Genomic DNA, 20,502 nt, shown 5'->3' with positions numbered 1-20,502 from the left:
AGACCACACCTGGCTTTGTATGTGGGTGCTAGAGACCCAAACTCAGAGCCTTGGCTTGCACAGCATGAACTCCCACCCTCCATTCAGGTCATTTCCAAGTGGGGGAAAGCTCTCCTGCTCTAGAACTGCAGGACAAGAAGTGTCCTTTCCCGGACGTCTCCCAAAGCTCTTGAGCTGCTGTGCGAACTACTTTCCTTTGGAAGTTTCTAAAGGGAAAGGCAATCTAAATGGCCGCATGCTCCCATTGTGGGCACAGTCACAATCAGTTCTCAGAACCCTCTTCTTTTGAACAAGAAGCCCCACTCCTTTAACCCCACAGTCCTTTGACCTTCCCCACTAAACCACCTTGGTTTGGCTCTGATTAAATGCCTCTAAGCTTCCCACAGCCCTGTCTAATGTTGGCCTTGATGAAAACCCTTAATAGTGATATTAACAATTAAGCACTTTGAGACAATAATCTATTCTTCTGAAAATTGGGGCTTTCTAGGCTAGCACAGGTTTTTGTTTTTGTTTTTTTCTTTAGCTCTACTTTACAGACATTAGCACTGTCAGCAGGACGTATTTACCTAATCAGCTACATTTCCACAACTATTAGTTCTCTGATTTATGAGTATAATTTTCTCAGTTAAGGGAAGAAGGTTTTTCTATCTCTTACTTTTTCTGCCAAATTAAAAATTCTGTTAACGGAAGCAAGCCAAAAATGCCCTTCCTAAAATAAAGTCATAGAGACTTCAGTGTTCTCCAGTAATAATAATAATAGTAATAGTAATAATAATAATATACTATCAATTATTACTATTTTATATACTAATATCATTATAAACCTCCTAGTAAATGTGATGTGTGCACTTTTATGTGCACAATGCATTATGTGTGACCGTGAGTACCAATGACCCAGATGACCTTTCACACTATCGGCTGCATTCTATGGAAACATTTCAGTCTTCCTTCTCAGGCTCTGGATCCACCCGGATATATCCAGTTAATTACCACAAGGGAAGAGCCTCCTGGACCACTATTAACTATTCCTAGACAGTGATGGAATTGTGGGAGATTTTCAATAGAAGTCCACCATAACCTCCAAATAACCCCATTCATACACAGTCTGGTGAGCCTCGAGGTGGGCCTTACATCTTGGCTGAGCATTCAAAAGTCAAGCAGCAGGGGGGCCTAGTGGTTAGCACAACTGGTCTCTCCATCTGTGAAGTGCCTGGACCCTGAACCCAGCAGTGGCCATTGGGGCCGGAACGCAAATCAAGGCACACAGTATCTGAGTTACAACTCCACACAACTTACAAGGCTCCAGTGTATCCAGGTGAACAACGACATTCCCCAGTGATGTGGTCACAGGTCGCTCCATTCTGACACTGGCACCTTTGATGACAGTCGTTACCGTAGGTGCCCTGTTCACAACGGTCCTCACAGCGCCATCCCCGGTAGCCCGCGGCGCAGTGACAAGCTCCGGTGATGGGGTTACACAAAGCTCTGTTTTTGCACTGACACCGGCTGCTGCAGTGAGGTCCCCAGTGATCACCGTCACAAGCTAGGAGTCAAAAGAGAGGAGGGCATCAAGAGTGTGAGCAGGGAGGGGGTCTGGGCCGTTCTGCACTCTGCTCCCTTGGTGAGAACAGTAAGCCTTCTTCATCACATTACCACTGTTATTGTTTGTTTGTTTGTTTGTTTGTTTGTTTGTTTTGAGATAAAGTTTCTTGTCTCCCGGGGTGGCCTCAAGCTATATAGCAGAGGATGTCCTTGAGCTTCTGATCCTCCTGCCTCTACCTCAAGACTGCTGAGGGTTCAGTGGAAGCCACCACACCAGATGGGGATTGAACTCGGCTTCCAAACTGCTAGGCAAGCACTCTGCCAAGGAAGCTATATCCCCAGCCTCATCATTCTTAAGCTGAGCATCCAAGATCCAGCATCAGCAGCTGCATTGCACAGGCTGGTGCTCAGGGTACCTGGTACTACTCATGGCACCACTCGCCTGCTTACTCATCACCACATTCTCCCCCACGACAAGGCTCTGCTCTTCCTGCTCCCTAAGCCCGGAGTATGGAGTTTGACATGGCCGTGGTAACGAATGGGCCAGTGAGAGACTTTGCAAAGGGAAAGAGAGACCAGGGGTTGGGGGAGCTGAGGATGAACAGTTTGTACAGATGGACCTCGCTTTTTGTGCAACGGGCTGCAGTTGAAGGATTTTAAGCAAGGAAAGGCGGAGCCATCTTAGTGTGAGAAAAAGGCAGCGAGGGACTGAGAAGGAAAAGCAAAGAGACAGCACAGGAAGAAGAGCAACTGCCCAGATCAGTAGGAGCTGCCTGTGCCCTCCACGTGACTGGGAAAGGAAGTGGGGACCAGAAGGCAGGCTGTTAAAGGTCTGTCTGGCCCTTCTGCAGTCTGAGTTGGCAAAGACACAGCCAACATTGACCCTCGGTCAGCCTGGGAACCTCCCGAAGAGAAAGGTGGAATAAAAGGTGTGGCCTTTTTTAAAAAGTACATCTGACCTAGAACTGAGAACAGACAACAAACCAAACGATAACAGACACATGCGACCACACCAAACAAAAGGAAGAGGTAGAAACTGAAGGGTGTATTATATGTACAGGTTTGAGTCATAAGCTTAGGTGGCCATTCGGGAGACATCAGTGAGCGTGACTTCAGGTCAGGGGGGACGCACCCCAACCCAACCCTCCTGAAACCCAAGAGGGACACAAACACACCTTGCTTGGTGCATGTCCCCTAACTGCATTCATTTATTATTACGTGCCATAATTGTCACCAGGGAATGCGCACCCCGTGGAGAACTCAGGGCAAATTGCCTTTATGAATGACTCCCAGTCCAACAGACCTGGAATCGTATTTTGAAGACAACAACACTTTTGAGCACAACGCACCAGAAACGTAGGCTCCGTCTTCCAACGGTAATAATCTACCGTGGGTTTCAGGACAGCAAAAGGTTTAAATGAATAATTCCATTTTTAATCAGCACGGCTTTGGTCTCATTAGTATTTTAATAAACACGCTTTAACAGAATTAAAAACAACGAGCGAGAATTATTGAACGTAAGGCAGAGGATGAAGGCAATTGCCCACGAGCACCCAATCTTCGTTCGCAAAATGAGATTAGGCAGAAGCTCTAAAATGAGATCCAAACCTGGTTATTATTCATACCACTTCTTTCTTCTGTTGCTTGTAGCTTAGGACACTGACATTTTAAAATCGTTAAGTTTTAGTCTTAGAAGAAAGCCATACTATTTTAAAACTGTACATACGTGGTGCCTTATCTTGGATGGAGACCAGCGTCCTCCATCCTTAGGTGGAGTCTTCTGAAGTAAGGTATATGGTTCTATGTCATTTTTCTCCCTGTTTCATAATCATCAGTGGTGAGGGAAATCTTAGTTCCACCCAAGAAAAATCCGCCGTCCCTTTCAAAAATCCCTTACTTCTGCTTTAATCCCCAAATAGCCTAGTTGTTTCCTACAGCGGTGTTATCTCTGGTGCGTGAAGGTAACATTGATCCTGCTCTGTGTTCTGTCAGGGATGGCACACATGTCTGTATGTGGGGGTCAGAGGCTGATGTGGTTATCTTTCTCTATTTCGATTCCTTGGTTTGGTTTGGTTTGGTGTTCTGTCTTGTTGAGACAGGATCGCTCACTGAACCTGAAGTTCAGTGATTGATTAAACTGACTGGCCGGCGAGCCCTCTGATCCTCTATCTCTGTGACCTGGACCTAGAAACACACTTGTTCACTGTCATCTCTGTCTTCTTACATGGGACTGGGGATCTGAGCTCAGGACCTCATTCTTGCATGGCAAGCCCCTTCCTGACTGAACCTTCACTCCACCTCTTGACCCAATTCTTCAGTGAACTACATGTTGCAGCTCAAATATTCAGTTCTAGGGGACTTTGTATTTTCTCCTTTGCTGGACTCTCTCCAAAGTTTACAGAGCTTCCTCAAGTTGTGGGGGCCTTAGGTTAAATGCCTGCCTCCCCCGAGCAAAAATGAAAGTGAGCTGACAAACATAAAGGGCAATTTCATCTTATAGAATTACCTCAACAAGACACCACCTCAACAAGACACCAAGGTCATATTTAAAAATATTTTTAAAATCTATGAATTGTTGTAGGGCCTATTTTCCACTGTGATGCTGTGGTAAGAGCTGGGTTAAACGCATGCACATCACAGAGCGTGTTTTATAAAGCCATGAGAGTGGCAATATGAAGAAGAGGGACTGAGGAAACATCTCTGCTCTCCACAAGCCTTCCTACATCTCACTCAACAACTTCTTAGAAAAGCAGGCAGGCGGGCACTAGCTCTGACTTCCTGGAATCTGACCAAATAGGGGGGAAAAAAGAGAAGGAAAACCTTAACGCATCCCCTTATGATAGAAATGAGTATATAATAGAAACTGCTAATATCACCATAAAAAAAGGAGATGCGGGCTTCCAAAGACATATCGTATGCCGACATGGTTAATTTCCTGGCTCTGTCTAAGCACCGTGGCATGCTTTGAAGTGACAGCCTCCCTGCCTTGGGCTGCATTTTCCTACAAAGCCACTGATACACAGACCCCACAGTGTGAGCCCTGTGTCAACATGAGCTGAGGATGAGGGCAGCGCTTACACACAGAAGTCTGCAGGGGGATGACCACAGGAGAACGACTAGATCCAAGGAACCCGGGTGGCATTCAAACACTACTTCCTCTCCAAGTTGTCTCACCATCTATGTGTGTCAGCTCTTAAATACTTGCTGGTGCATTGTGTCATTTAGAGTACAAAAGCCAGCTTTCTCCTCTGATTCCTGATACTTTAGGGTGAGTTGACATTACTGAGACAAGAAGCAGGGACAATCCGTATGTTGACATAGAATCTGACCAATTTTTTTTTTTTTTGGTTCAAGCACCATGTTTAAACTCACAGTTTCGGGAAGATCTAAACAGAAATACACTCGAGTATGTCCACATTCTCTGCAGACTTGGGACGGAATAATGCAGAGACTGTGAAGAGTCAATGCTCTCTGATCCCCATTTCTTAGACAGACAAGCTGAGATCCGGGTAGCTCGTGCAGGGTTACAGGCCATGAGGCATAGAGGCAGACCATCCATCTCCAGAGCCTGTGCCCTAAATCATTACATTTCACTCTTCCCAAATTAGGATGATATTTATCTCAGCACTCTTTATAGTAAAATCAAAAATAGAAATAATCTAATTTTCTAGTAACAGGAGACTGGTGAAAAAAAAACAGGAATAATTATACTTCAGACCACTGTGCACAATTAAAAATGATACAGAGGTATTTAATGAACTAGAATCTTGGCGATATCATAATTATAAAAAGTAGATTAAAAACAGCATAAATCATGTGATCCAATTTTAGCAATGGACTCGATGGAACTGCTATTAATTTAAGTTTAGAATGCAAAAGGACCAGTAGAAGCATTTGGCTGGATTTAATGTCTGGGAGGTGGAGGGCAGGAGAGACAGGACACATTGGACTCCACAGTAACCCGCCAGCAGCAGGCACTCCAGGGCCTGAGATAATTCATGGTTTTTCCTGGGTTCTTTTGGTTTTGCTAGGTTGCTGCGTTTCCCAGTACAGACCTTCTTGGCAGTAAGAGAAGAGCAGGCAGCACTACACCATGTTTTAAGATGCCCTCCATTTTGTTTTATACTGTGTGTCCCAGCAAGCTCAGTATCTTCATTGCTTTTAGCACATCAAGGATTAAGGCACACAAGTAAAATGTCTAAAAAGACCCAAATGGTATGATCTAACATCAGTTTTCTAACCCTAGCTGGAATTCCTGTACATAAGCTACAAGCACCTTTCATGAGGCTGTTTTGCCTGTGAAGTTAAAATGCCATTTTTAGGTGCATAAAATACCCTCACAGTTACGTTTTACTTAACATGATTCATTATGGTATGACGCAGCACTGATGGCCACTATTTAAGAAGTTATTGGGGTTGGGGATTTAGCTCAGTGGTAGAGCGCTTGCCTGGGAAGCGCAAGGCCCTGGGTTCGGTCCCCAGCTCCGAAAAAAAGAACCACAAAAAAAAAAAAAAAAGAAGTTATTTGGAGAAACTAAGTAATAGAGAGGACCCACGGGAGGATGAGCGAATCTCACTCAGAAGAGGAAACAAAATAGTCATTGGAGGTGGAGGGAGGGAGGGAACTGGGTAGGAGAGGGGGTGAAGAGGGGACTGGGGTAATGGGGATCAGGTATGGGGGAGGTGATGTGGTAGAGGGAACATCAATTTATGGGGGGGCATCTCTGGAAGTAACTGGAGACCTGGGATGGGGAGGTTCTGAGGAATCTATGGGGGTGACCCTAACTGAGAGTCCTACCAGCTAGCGATATGGTGACTGCAGTAGCCACCTCCTGTAGCCAGGCAGGACTTCCAGTAGAGGGAGGGGGACATTAACCCACCTACAAAACCTTTAACCCAAAGTATGTCCTACTTACAAGGTATACAAGGATAAAGGTGGAGCAGGAACTGAGGGGATGAGCAGCCACGGACTGGCCCAAACACATCTCATGGAAGATAGCCAGTCCCTGGTACTGTTAATGATACTGTGCTATGCCGGCAGTCAGGAGCCCAGCACAACTGTGTCCCGAGAGGCTTCAAGCAGCAGTATATGGAAACAGATATGGAGTCCCGCAAGCCATCATCAGGTGGAGGTCAGGGAGTCTTCTGGAAGAGTGGGGGATAGGATTGAGTGAGCCGGAAGGGTCAAGGTCATCACAAGAAGACCTACAGAGTCAACTAACCTAAGCCCATAGGGGCTCACACTGAACCACCAACCAAAGAGCCTGCAGAGCTGGACCTAGGCACCCTACACATTTGTAGCAGATGTGCAGCTTGGTCTTCACGTGGGTTCTCTAACAACTGGAGTAGAGGCTGTCCCTGACTCGGTAACCTGCCCTTGGATCCCTTTCCTCTCACTGGACTAGCTGATTGGGCCTCAGTGGGAGAAGATACACTTAGGCCTATAGAGACTGGATGTTCCAGGGTGGAGTGGTACCTAAGTGGGGGCTTCCTGTTCTCTGAGGAGACAGAGTAGGGAGTAGTAGGGGGAGAGGTTTGTAAGGGTGGAACTGGGAGGAGAGGAAGGGTTGGGATGGGTGATCAGGATGTGAAGTGAAGAAAGAAAAACACTTTGCATTAGAGATTTTTTTTATTTTAATTTTACGTATGTAACTGTTTGCCTGCTTGTATGTATGTGTATTAGGCAAAGGTTTGTCACATGGAGAGAAGATATGCAAGGAGGAGGACTGCTGAGAAGAAGGGTTCCAGTGTGAAGTAGATAAGAATGAGACAGACCGATGGAGGTGAAGTGACCTCTGAGAATGAGATAGACTGATGGGGGTGAAGTGACCTAGGAGGATGTGATAGACTGATGGAGGCAAAGTGACCTCAACTCATTAAATACATGTGTGGAACTGACAAAGAAGAAGGAAATGAAAAATAAACACACAAACACCCACACTCCTTAGTGGGTGACTGGGTGTCTACCAGTGTAGGCTCGTACATGGGTATCATAAATGTAAGACACGGGGAAAGTCCATAGTAATCTCCATCCCAGCATAAAGAAATAGACCAAATCAATAAAATCTAGTCAATGTCGTCCAACCAACGGGTGCCAGACAATCCCACCAACGTGGGTTACCTTATTTATCTAAGACTGCAGAGAAGGCTTTGAAGGGCTTTGTGAACTATAAGGGCCTTCTCTTGGGAAGTTGGCTGGGGATTATATTCTGACAGAAGCGTTCAGTTCTGTGCGTTTGTACTACATCTGACAACCCTAAATGAACTTCACCAATCTGAATTTCTGTGCGTGCATGTGCACATGAGGGTGGAGGCCGGAGAACAGCCACAGGTGTTACCCCTCAGGTGTCATACTACCATCACCATCCTCATCGTCATTATTGACAAGGTTTCTTATTGGCCTGGAATTTATTCAGTGGACTAGCTGGCTTCTCAGTAAATTCTGAGGTCTATCTATGTCCACCTCCCCAGGACTGGGATTACAACCACATGCCTTTACGCTTGCCTCCTTTCCTGTGGATTCTGGGCACCGAATCTAATTCCTCATGCAGGCAAGGTGAACACTTTACCAACTGGCCTATCTCATCAGCCCTGGACCAGGATTATTTTTTTTTAAATATGATATTAATACCTCTGGGATCTGAGTCTTACTGTCGGATTGCAAGGGGTTAACAGTCTGGGAGCTGTTTTTTTTCTACCACCCACTTAGGGTGTGGGGGAAGGAGCAGGGGATGAGCCTGCAACACGCTGACACTTGGTACTCCTGCTCAAAGTACTCCGTGCTGGAGGATGCCAGTTTGTGCTACAAAACCAGCCACATCAGGATCACTGTTTGAGGCAAGAGTCTCTGAGGACCCTTAACTCAGAAATGTCAAGTATCTATTAAAGCACAGATCAGCAGCCGTGACTTAAATGGGTTTTGCAGGAGGATTGGCTGAGGATGCTTTGAAGGTGAGGAAATGTGTTGCCAAAGGAGATGTTAATAGGGAAGGAAATGCACCTTCATCCTCATCTGCTAACACAGAGGCAAAGTACAAATAAGTCACTTTCGAGGCACTGTCCAAGAGACTAAAATAATTTCCCCCTGTCTCGAAGGACAGAAAAAGACAATGTGGCTCTTGCTGAAACACACACCCTTTCTTCTTAAGCCTCCTCCATCCTGGCTTTCATCTCCCTGTGATTCCATCCCCTCTGCTTCAGGCTAACACAACTGGCCTGTGTCCTTCCCTTTGTTAATGGAGAAGAAAAGATCCTCATTCAAAACAGCAAGTGGCTTTAAAAATAAAACAACTTTGTAAAGTGTCTCCATCCGTGGAAAAAACACACAATAAAAATGTATTTTCCGGGTCCCCTAAAAGAACTAAACCCTGTGCCCTTCACGTGAAAAAAAAACCAAAACTCTCCAAGGCTGACAGAATGCCAGCCATCAGCACGGACAGTGCCTCTCAGATTAATCTTACTTATTGGCTGAGAAAAAAAATCTTCATTGCTCTTAAAGATGTCTGCTAAAGGTTAGGCTGTGATTTTTACAACTTCATTGTCTCACATCACAAATCAGAAAGGGCGTGAAATGTTTATACTTTAATGCATATAGACACAAATGTTAGTGTGTCTTCGCAAAAACATCTTGATGGTTACATTCACATTGCAAGAAATCCCCAAGAATATAATATGAAGGGTGTGTGTGTGTGTGTGTGTGTGTGTGTGTGTGTGTGTGTGTGTAAAAACTGGGAGGAGGGATTACATGAATTCCCTGAAGTAGAAAGAATGAAAACCATGGGAGCCATTACAGGATAGTAAGGACTATAAACTCATTCATTCACTCATTCGTTTGTTTGTTTGTTTGTTTATTTTTGCTCATGGACTCTTTTTTTTAAAGATTTATTTATTATATATAAGTACACTGTAGCTATATCTTCAGACAACAGAAGAGGGCGCCAGATCCCATCACAGATGGTTGTGAGCCACCATGTGGTTGCTGGGAATCAAACTCAGGACCTCTGGAATAGCAGTCGGTGCTCTTAACCGCTGAGCCATCTCTCCAGCCCTCATGGACTCTTTTATTAGGATGTTGTTAGCCATCTTCTGTGGCTACCAAGTTCTAGTTATTGATCACAAGCTACTTACTCCCAAGACAAAAGCCTATAGCTAAAACTCATTCTATAGTAGAGAAGGCTGGACCACAGAGATTTATCATACACAAGTGTATATACTTGATGATCATGAGCACAGGACACTGAAGAGAAGACCTGCTTCTGTTGCACTTCTCTTCATGGTGTCCTTGGTCAAAAGAGAGAAAGGAAGGAAAGAGAGGGCTACCCAGAAGAGGTGAGACTTGAGGTGAGATTGAAGGATTAAGTACACAGACCCACCATTGTGTAATGTGTTTGTTTTAGACATTAGAGGCTAAGCAATAAAGGCCTTCTATTTGTCTAATCCCCACAGTAAGAAAACCAAGCCAAAACTCTGTGTACTGCCTGAATGACTTAAACATTTTTAATATGGTTTCCTCAAGCAAAGGTTTTCTGACTGCAGGAGACATTATGAGTCCATTAAAATGTAGCTTTCTTTGACGTGGCCTTCATTAGTTTAATACGGCAGTAATGAATGGGGAAGCCACCCGATTTTTATGGATCTTAAGCTAAATCTATTTGCTCCTCAGCCAAGAACCATTTTCCTATAACGTCTATTACATAACCGACTAGAATAGTCTCTCTAAGTGAGATAAATATTTTCACTTTGTTGTTTCCCACCTTCATTAGTCTTACACATCTTAAGTGTCCCTAATTTGTTCCAGGCAAAGTCACAAATGTTCAGACTCTGAGATCAGCTAGGTTTTCTGCAAACTGAAAGATTTTTTTCTATCATAAAGATATCACATCTTTCTTGAGTTTTTTAATAATTTATTTATTCAGTTTACATCCCAATCACAGCACCCCCCCTCCTCCCAGTCCTCCCAGTCCCACCTTCACAAGCCCCTTCCCCTATTACCCGTCTCCTTCTCCTCAGAGGAGAACACCCCCACACATACCCATGAGTACTACTTGGCCCTGGGACATTAAGTTGCAGCAAGACTAGGTACATCCTGTCCCACTGAGGCCCAAGCAGGTAGTCTAGCTAGGGGGACAGGATCCACCAGGAAGGGGATGGCAGGCAACAGAGTCAGAGACGACTCCTGCTTCAATTTTTAGGGGACTCATATGAAGACCAAGCTGCACATCTGCTACAAATGTATAGGGGTCTAGTCCAGGCCCTGAATGACCTTTGGTTGGTGGTTCAAGGTTTTTGTTTTTTCTTTCATATTTAAGCAATGATTATTTGACACCTTCACAAACAAGATACTGGTTTTGGTTAGGAAATCAACTGTGTTGTAAAATAATATATAACACATTATTTCAGTCAACTTACAGTACATGTGTGAACATGTGTGCATCTTCCTGAATCAGCAAATGCCTAGACGATAGAAGAAGGACACAGACAAAGCTACAGGGCCATCTGGCCTATGTCATTGCTTCTCTCAAAGCCGAGCAGGCAGCAATCACATTACTGTGGTCGGAAAATGCTTCTTATACACTTAAATGAAGGAAATTACAAGGATGTGTGAACTAATTCCTCTGCTCCCTATCTGAATATTAAAAAAACTGGACTAAGTCATTCTCTGCTATTTATTTGATAAAAAGACTGTCTATAAAGGTTAATGAAATCCTATTCATTGCTATGTGCCTTGGAATAATTTGTAGCCTGAATTTCTTTGCCTAATTTCTTGCTATTTAGACTCCATTTGGGCACACATTAACAGCTAAATTCTATCACCTTATAGAATTCTTCCCACGAGGAAGAATATGTGAAAATTTCAGAGGGCAAACTAATAGACATTCTCTCTTCCCATACCGGCTGACTGAGCCAGTTTTCTCAGTCAAAGGACCGTCCCTCAGAAGTCACCTCTCCACATCGGGAATCCCTTCTGCTCACAGCATATCAAGGTGTAATTTCTCTCTCTCTCTGAGAAGAAAGCACTCCCTGGTCCACATATCCGGTTTGCCTCGTCTGACTTGTACAAGGTTATTTCAACGTCAGTTTATAAAAGGAAGCTTTTGCTATGTCTCTGAGGAAAGAGAGTCTACACTGCATAGAACCACAGTGAATCCTGAAACCACAGGAGCCTGCATCCTCTCTGACAGCAGAAGGACTGACTCCAGGCCGTGCTCTATCTCTGGCTCACCTTTGGCCATTTCTCTCTTGACTCCTGAAGATGCCCTGTCTGTTCATGGCCTTTGGTTCTTCTTCTAAGTTGAAAACACCTTGAACGACACAGAGTGCTACCTCTACTATGTCAGGTTTATATCCGTTATAGCACATGATGTCTTCATTCCCTCCATCTACAGATATTCAATGAACATTGCAGCATGCCCAGAGCGAAGCTAGACAACAGTGAGTTAGACGGACAAAAACCTGTACTCTTGTTTTTCTAAGCCTGTGGGTTTTTTTTTAACGGGCCTTACATCCTATAGAGAAACACAGACCAAACAATGACAAACAGGTAGACAAAGCCAACGTTCTCAGGAAACACCATTTTTCCAAAGCTGAAAAGGGATCGTGACAGTAATAAGAGACGCTCTTTGAATATAGAGGTCAGCTGTGAAAGGCTCTGATGAGTCTCCCAGAAAGAGGCAGCAGCAAATACAAAAGTAGAGATGAAACCAGTGTGCTCCAGAACTGCAAGGAACCTGCTGGACATTGGGAGACCTTGGAAGGCTTATGTGGCTGAGAAGTTGCAGAATAGGACAGATTGTGCAGGCCTGGTGGATTGCGGAGCTTGTTTGAGTTTTACTGAGAAGCGTAGAGTTTGGGGGTGCTAGGAGCCTCCTCTGAAGCATATTTTTAATAAGGTCACTGTGGTCTCAAGGCAGAGAATTGATTCTTAATAAGCCCGAGGGAGAAATGGGGAAGTCAGCAAAGACACTACTGCAGTCATCCATGAAGAGAGGATGATATCTTGCATGGGAACGAACAGCAGCAGAAATAAAGGACAAATGTTAGATTTGAGAGCTAAACCAACAGATCTGTGCAATGGATATTGCACAAATAGATTGTGTGGAGCCGAATTAAACAGCACAACAGCCCAGCCTTGTCACTGCATAGGACCTCAGCTAGCTCAAGAATTGCAAGCATATTTAGTGGTCTTACTGTGTCCCGACTAGGACAAACCAGATGTGCATGCGTCTCGTACAATGACCTTTACTAAAGAGTGGAAATAGTGCAAAACAAATAAAAAATAAATAAGTACCACACTAGGGATTTTGTTTTGAAAACTCCCTGGCAAGCCATATGGATAATAGAGTCCTACGAAGGAAAGGCATGACCTATGGAGCAAGATGAGCTGCCTGATGGCTATTCTGTCTTTTGATGGCCCTCAGACTAAGCGTGTGGAAAAGTGACATCTGTCATGAAAGCATCCCTGACTTGCCTTTAGGATGATGCTGGGCCCAATGCTGAGGACTCTGCATATTTTCATTGTTTAATCCTCACATGATTATGGAGTAGGCAATGGGATAGGTGGGGATTCTCAGCCCAGGAAGAGGTGTGTTTTAAAGGACAGAATTAGCAGTTTCTGTGTGTGGGTCAGATGGTCCATCTGTGAGCTACCTTCAGGTGGATCCGATGGACCATTCTTCTCCTCTCACCTCTCATCAGCATCCCCCCACGCTGACCCCCACCCAATCATCTCATGCTCTGGCTGCTCCATCAAACTGATTGCCAAAGTGATTCTGACAGGGCTGACGGGTACGTTAACTGCTGGCTATGGGGACTGTGCTGCCAGGGCCTCCTCTCCTCAGACAACATTGATCCCATTATTGTGTCTGGGTAATAGATCTATACCACAGACTTTGCTAGGGAGTGTGTCAGCTTTGTGTGCCCTACAATGTCTGGCTTGTAATATCTTTCAGACAAATTCTTCCAATGGAATACCCTGCAGGCAGCTTCTTACCGCTCCCTGTGTGCACAGCACGCCTGCCTAATTCAAAAGGTCCTCGCTGTCCCCTCCATCACACCTGGAAATGTTGGAGTCAGCCTTGTCTCTGAGGCAATATTTTCACTATTTACAAATATCAGAAATGCCATTAGTGACTAAATAAAACCCCTTATGGGTTTTTCTGAGCCAAAATTAATTTCCAGTTTGGTTTTAATCTAAAACATAAAGTGCTTGAGGGATAAGCTTTTGTATCTATTTGCTGGCTATTGGCTTGTTTGGGATTTTCAGTTGTACCTCGAGACCAAAGGAGAAATAAATTTCTCAATGGTTATTGTAAAGTTATAAGGAAGATTTCACAGGTTCAGAAAGCAAATGTGTGGCCACCACTCATCGTGAAGGTAAAAGATTTGCAACATAAAGAAAGCTTTCAGAGATTGCATAAGCATACTCACTGAGGGCTTGGGGACAGGGCTATTGGGAGGGCGGTAATGGGGGCAGGATGAGGAGGGGAGCACTCATATAGAAGGGGAGGGGGAGGGGCTATGGGGATGTGGGCCCGGAAACCAGGAAAGGGAATAACAATTGAAATGTAAATAAGAAATACTCAAGCTAATGAAGATAGAGGGGGAAAAAAAGAGCAAGATCACTGGCAAGGTCCTAAGTTCATCTCTCTCTCTCTCTCTCTCTCTCTCTCTCTCTCTCTCTCTCACACGTGCGCGCGCGCGCGCGCGCACACACACACACACACACACACACACACAGAGTGCATGCATGAGTCTTTTAACCACTTTTCCTTTGTCCTCTGGCTAAACATTAAGCATTTTCAGTAGAGGGCATTGGCGAGGCACTGCAGCAAAGAAGGTTTGGACTCTTGTCCTAGGGCGTTAGCTCAGCTGACCCAACTTTGGAACTTCTCTGGAACCTGCAGCTCCTTTGGGGTCAATGGGGCTTCAGCGGGAGTAAGCTCTTGTAGCCCTTACAGCTTCCCTGGCCTCCAGAACCTGCAGAACGCTGACTAACAACAGTCAGAGGCAGACAACTCCCTCCCTTTTGTAAGGGAATGGTGGAAAGACAATGCTGAATGCACAAGTTTCTTGAGTAAACTGTAGGGCAGATTTCTAGAAAGTTCTGTCAGAACAATTATTTTCCCTCTGATACTCTGTGAGCTATGGCTGAGCTCGGTCTAGAGTACATGGCCCTGGGACTTCCTTTTTTGGACTATTTTCCTCAGTCTGAGGGGTAGTGGCTGGTATCATGTGCTTTTTCTACATTCTTTACAGTTCAGCTTGCCTATAGCCAATTCCTTATCATCCCTATCACCTGTTATACTCATTCATTCTTTTTTATGTATTTTTTTAAACATTCCCCTTTCAGCTTACTCTCTATTACAGGCGTAGTGAGCATTCCCAGCACCCAGAAGATCAAGGGCTAAGAAAGGAAAAACACAAGATACATGTGGAGTACTTTATTGTACCAGAAAAGTAAGGAGATGGTCAAAAATCAAAGGGATGGGCCATATCTAAGAGATAAATCTGACTATAGTATCAGTACCAAGATAAAGCAACAATTTAAGCTCTCCCTAGTGGACCTTAGTGTTGCCCTTAACCTGTGATGGGGGCTATGGTTAGAGACCTGCTTCCAAGGCAATGCAGGGGTCAAAAAAATGACTTTGTAGAGAAACCAAGAACCCACGTGACTGATGGCATCCTGAGCCGCTGCTGTGAATTCTGTGTGGTGTGAGAGGAGGATATTGACAAAACACATAGGACTGAGGACCAACTAACCTTTGTGATTCTGTTGTCCTACTCCCTGTGAACAAGGAAAGACCAAGAACTGGGCAGACAGAAGAGGGTGGGGAGACATGGCCCAAGGGAATCCAGAACAGAATGGGAACAAAACTCTGTCACTGTCACATGCCACTGCTTTGTTATTTTTCTTAAGACACATGGGAGATGCAGAGACTGACAAGGAGACATCTGGGATTTGCTTAATACCAATGTGCTAATGTCACTTTCTCATTCCTGTCGAACCCATCGGGTATTTAAGAGGTTAGCGATAGAGGATTCCAAGACAGCACATGTGAGAAGTCTCTGGAACATCTTTGCAACTTTCCTTTAAATCTCAAACCATTCCAGAAGCAACGATTCACTTAAAATACCTACAATGATCTCCGCCCTCTGGTTGCACCTTAACTGGTACAAAATGTCAGCCTACTCGTCCAAGTCATCATGCCGTGTGGCCAACACAGTATTGTACTTAAACACAGCAATAGCCAGAACGGAAACGGAAAACTTGGGAAACTTTTTAACTCTGGGAGACTCACACACATGTTCTGTTTCTAGAACTATCTGTCTAGAACTATCAGGACTAGACAAATTTCCTGAGATGATACCCAGGTGGCAGATTTGGCCAGCTTGCTGGTTCAGGTTGAACAGCATTTTATCCTGCGTTTTTATGTATTCATTTTAAAGATTGATATTTAATTATGAGTACAGGCATGCACAGGTTTGTGCACTTGAGTGCAGGAGGGCATCAGATCCCCTGGAGCTGTCCTTACAGGCGGTTGTGAGATGGGTTCTGCTCTCTTAGCCTCCTTATAGTGTGGGTTTAAAAAGTGGCAGGAATGTTGCCCTTGCAGCAGCTTTAAAGACCTGAGGTATCTGTTTGTGTTCATTTATATTTTTTATTTGTTACAAAATCCAAACATGGCTGAAAGAGAACAAGCTGAAAGTTGTTTAATTATCATCTCCTTTGTTGTGAGAATTCTCAGAATTTTGGAGCATTCGCTGAAGTCAGAAAACTCTAACACAGACAGCCACGGCTTGCTGTCTCAAGGGCCCATCAGCTCTAAAGAGACTCATGTCTTTGTAGGTTTTTGTTTTGAGAGCAAATGTCTTCTAGTCTGAGCCCTTAGCTTGAGGTAAACCGAAACGTTTTAGGAGACAAGCCACGAATACAGCTGAAATCATTCCACAGCCTCTTGTCCTGAGATGAGCAAGAAACCTATTTTTGAATAAAGAATACCATCCATTTTCCCGTCTTCCACTTTACAATAATATTTTTCTTCAAAATGTCTTGGTACAAGTGGTTTTTAAAGTTGGAAAAGTTAATGAAAGCAGTGTCATATTTGAGGTCAGTCAGCCAGGAAAATGGACAAAAGCCAAATCCCACATCCCAAACATTCTACCTCAACAGCCTGTGACCAGAATGCTCGCCCCAACTCCCTGCTTTCTAACAGAAGTGAAAGAAAACTCTGAAACACAGTTACCTATGGAATAGGGGTGCCTATCAGGAGCAGACTCACAAATATTCACATATGACCTTCACACTCACACACACACACACACACACACACACACACACACACACACACACCACAGTCTCCATCAAAGTTACAACAAAGAGGCTCTTCACACTGACTCTTCTGTGCACAGGGAGCACAAAGGCTTCCCCTAGAGATGTGGCTTCGAGGTCAGTCAACAAAGTCTAAGTCTAAAAGCCTTCTCAGCAAAATAAAAAAGAACCTCCCCAATTCCAATGAAAGTGAGCGAACGTCTCAGAAGCCAGCTTATCTGGGAAAGTGAGAATTCTTTGAGACTAGTCTCGAAAATGTAGTTGGTAGCAATGAAGACTCTGGGCTGTCAGAGGAGTGGCTCAACTTTGGAAAACAATTATTTCTCTTGTATGGGCTTAATGACTTATTCATTGCAACCTAGTATCAGATTTCCGTTTCCTCTCATATTTTAAGATTGTGAAGAAAAAAGCTATGCACGCTGCCACAAGTCACTGAAATTTTAGCTGCAAAATGTATGAAAGTAACTGCATTCTATGACATTCTATCGTCCAAACTTTATGATTCTCCAGTTGGAGGCCTTGAGGGAAGCCTTCTTAAAATCTAGGTCATTATTTCAATTGTAACTCTGACATAACAGAGACAGCCGCACGGTGTGCTGTGGTTTCATTAAACAAGCATCAAAATGTTCACAATTATTTTAATTGCAGATTTGTCTTCCCAAAGTCATCTGAACATGCACTCAACTCAGAATTCAGAGGCAAATGGGCATTGAACACCACACCGTTTTATTTCTGAATTAAATTCAACAGGGCTCATTTTAAGCACCAAGAAAGTAGCTTCCCTAAATCTAGTTAAAAACAGAAGTTAGACCGCCATAGCTGTGTTGCCACAGTGGCCTTCCTTCAGGGAGGAAACCAAATCCCAGCTCCTACTCTGATCCTGACAGAGGTGTGAGCAGCATGTTGCCTACTTCTCCTTCCTAGGAACGGTTCTTGCTACTCACTTAACAGCGGCGCTCTCTAAGATACAAGCACGGATTCAGGAGGAACCCCATGAATGAGTTAGATTTGCAACCCGCAGCACCCTCTGCTTGGGATGAAGACGGAATCGTTGGCCCAGAGTCACCCACAGAAAAGGGGCCCAGGCAACAACACCCGGAGACAGACAATGGCAGGTGGGAACTCACCACTGCTACAGTTGGTCCCACCCCAGCCAGGCTCACACTGACAGGTGTTTGGAGCGATGCAGCGACCGTGGACGCATTTATCAGCGCAGTGAGCTGTCGGAGAGAAAAAAAAAACAATCAAACCAAGGAAGTTGGCACAAGAAAAGCAACAACAACACAGCTGTTACACACGCTAGGCTCACATATCCCTTAAAAACAACACGCATGCTTCCCGATTTCCTTCAGGCCTCTCCTCAGTTCTTTTAGAGTCTACCGTATAAGCAAACAATCCTCCCTTTTATTTTGATATTTCCAAGCAAATTCCTCCATTTTTACTGTTTAATTCGGCTTCACACTAGATTAGGGAAACAGTGTCAAGGGAAATTGTCTAACCCGCACTTTAAAAACTGTTTCAGTGGGTCCCAAATATATCCTCCTCATGCTGGCAAGAGGGTATGTGGAGAAGTGAACCGTGAAGCAAGCTATGAGGACTCCAATGGCGGCAGTATGGACCAAGAAGCCATTTCCTGTATAGGATATACTCACCAGAAACAATGGTCACATGCCTTTGTGACTGCATTCACGTAGTGACACAGCAGAGTGGAAATCTCTCTCTCTCTCTCTCTCTCTCTCTCTCTCTCTCTCTCTCTCTCTCTCACACACACACACACACACACACACACACATGCACACACATGTTACATAGTCTCTAAAATGTCTAGATATATAAGTAATTGTGAGAGCTAATTGAAAGAGCGTAGAGCTTCAACATTTTCCTTAAGGATGGAGTATGGTACCCTGAGTTTAGATACATTTGATTAATTATACTTACTATAAAAGTGAAATACATTTGCTGGCTAACCACAAAGAATATCAGTACATAAGTCTCATCTCCAGTTCTGTACACTAGTAGTATTTTTTGTGACTGTTTTTAGTATTTATTTATTTTTGTACTATGCATTTTCATATAAAAATAGAACCATGGTAATTTTAATTGCTTTTTCACACAATATAATAAGAAACATCATTAACGGGGTTGGGGATTTGGCTCAGTGGTAGAGCGCTTGCCTAGGAAGCGCAAGGTCCTGGGTTCGATCCCCAGCCCCGAAAAAAAGAAAAAAGAAAAAAGAAAAAAAAAAGAAACGTCATTAACTATTCTCTTATATACTTCATTCATACTTATTGGTGTAATGTATATGTAGTATAAATTTAATGTATGAATAAGTATGAACTTGTAATAGATGACTATTATGAATATGTAAGACTCATAATGACAGTCACTTAGAAAGTCTTGACCTCAGACATGAAGAGACATAGGAAGAGTTATTTGGGATGAAGCAAAAGCCAGAGGTTAAAACAAACAAACAAGCAAAAAACAAAAAACAACAAAACAAACAAACAAAAAAACCAAAGAGAGATGTTTCCTTTGATGCAGGATCTGGGATGACAGGGGGACAGAGAGAAACCTTGGAAAGTCCAAGGGAAGATAAAAGCCGGTAGACAAAGGACCATAGAAGGATTTACGGCCACCAGAATAAGCTTTAATCTGTTAGTGACTTTGTCATTGGGATTTAGGTCTGTTGAGCATGGGATTCGGAGCTACAGAACAGTTTCCTGACACCAGAATCCCACAAAAGCACTTGGTAAGCTTGTAATACTTGACTTAGAATATTTGTCCCTTTAATTGTAATTAGAAACAGAAACGGCCCATAGCGTATGGATATACCAGCCCCGGAATATGTCACTTACACTGTCAAGTTAAGTCAAAGTGTGCTGACCTGAGGACCCAATCTCCTTCTATCTCTATGCACACGTGTGACCTGGCAGGTGGCATTCATTTGTAAGACTGTATAGCTCTCGCCTGTTTTCTGTTTAAATTTAGATATGGACACTCTTGAAGCCAACAACTTGCTGTACTCACACACACACAAGATCCAGTTAAAATGCACCGGAAGGTGAGGCGACAGCACAAAGCACGCTCTACACTGCACACAGTGTGACAAAGGGTAGCATGTCCAAAGGACTCCCACATTCTGAATGCTGGTGCCCATCAGATGCTTGCCTCCATGAGAGAGAGCTCACCCTAGCACAAAATTTCTATCCGATATGACTTACTTCTCCTTTTAAACCGAAACCATTAAAATACACACTCCATGTTTTTTAGTGGCTTTTCTCCAAGGCCAGATATAAGCTGAACCTTTACCCACGGTCTGCATCCAGCTGGGAGCACATCAGGCTGCAGAGCCTAAGCATATTTTCCCTCATATAGATGAGGCAAACAGGCCAAGTCTTTGAAGTGAGAGCTGTGGACAGCCTGTCTGTTGGTGGACAGGTGAAGACTGACATGGTGACCCTGGAATCTTCTAATTAGGCTCCTGTTTCAACCTCAGTTCTTAAATCCATTTAAATCCCATCACTAATGCCATGGGCCTCCTTCCTTCCACTTGTAAATGCTGAGGCATTTTGGCCACCACCAAGTGTTTTCTCTTCTTCCCTTCAGATTGACTCTTAGAGGTGGGGAAAGGG

At 44.0% G+C, this 20,502-nt stretch overlaps 1 protein-coding gene across 2 annotated transcripts in view; it reads right to left on the bottom strand.

The window, feature by feature from the left end:
* Megf10 (multiple EGF-like domains 10) overlaps nucleotides 1-20,502 on the bottom strand; it is a 157,073-nt gene that overhangs the window by 59,372 nt on the left and 77,199 nt on the right. For both annotated transcript variants that reach the window (XM_087592318.1, NM_001100657.1), the window contains 2 exon segments: nucleotides 17,998-18,090; nucleotides 1,297-1,543 (listed from right to left, as the gene is read on the bottom strand). In XM_087592318.1, the coding sequence (XP_087448444.1) occupies nucleotides 1,297-1,543; nucleotides 17,998-18,090 (340 nt within the window).

This window comes from Rattus norvegicus, chromosome 18 (assembly GCF_021556685.1).
Source record: "Rattus norvegicus strain SHRSP/BbbUtx chromosome 18, alternate assembly SHRSP_T2T, whole genome shotgun sequence".
Classification (NCBI taxonomy): Eukaryota; Metazoa; Chordata; class Mammalia; order Rodentia; family Muridae; genus Rattus; species Rattus norvegicus.
Note: the sequence above shows the minus strand (reverse complement) of the source record. Positions and strands in the feature narration are given on the sequence as shown.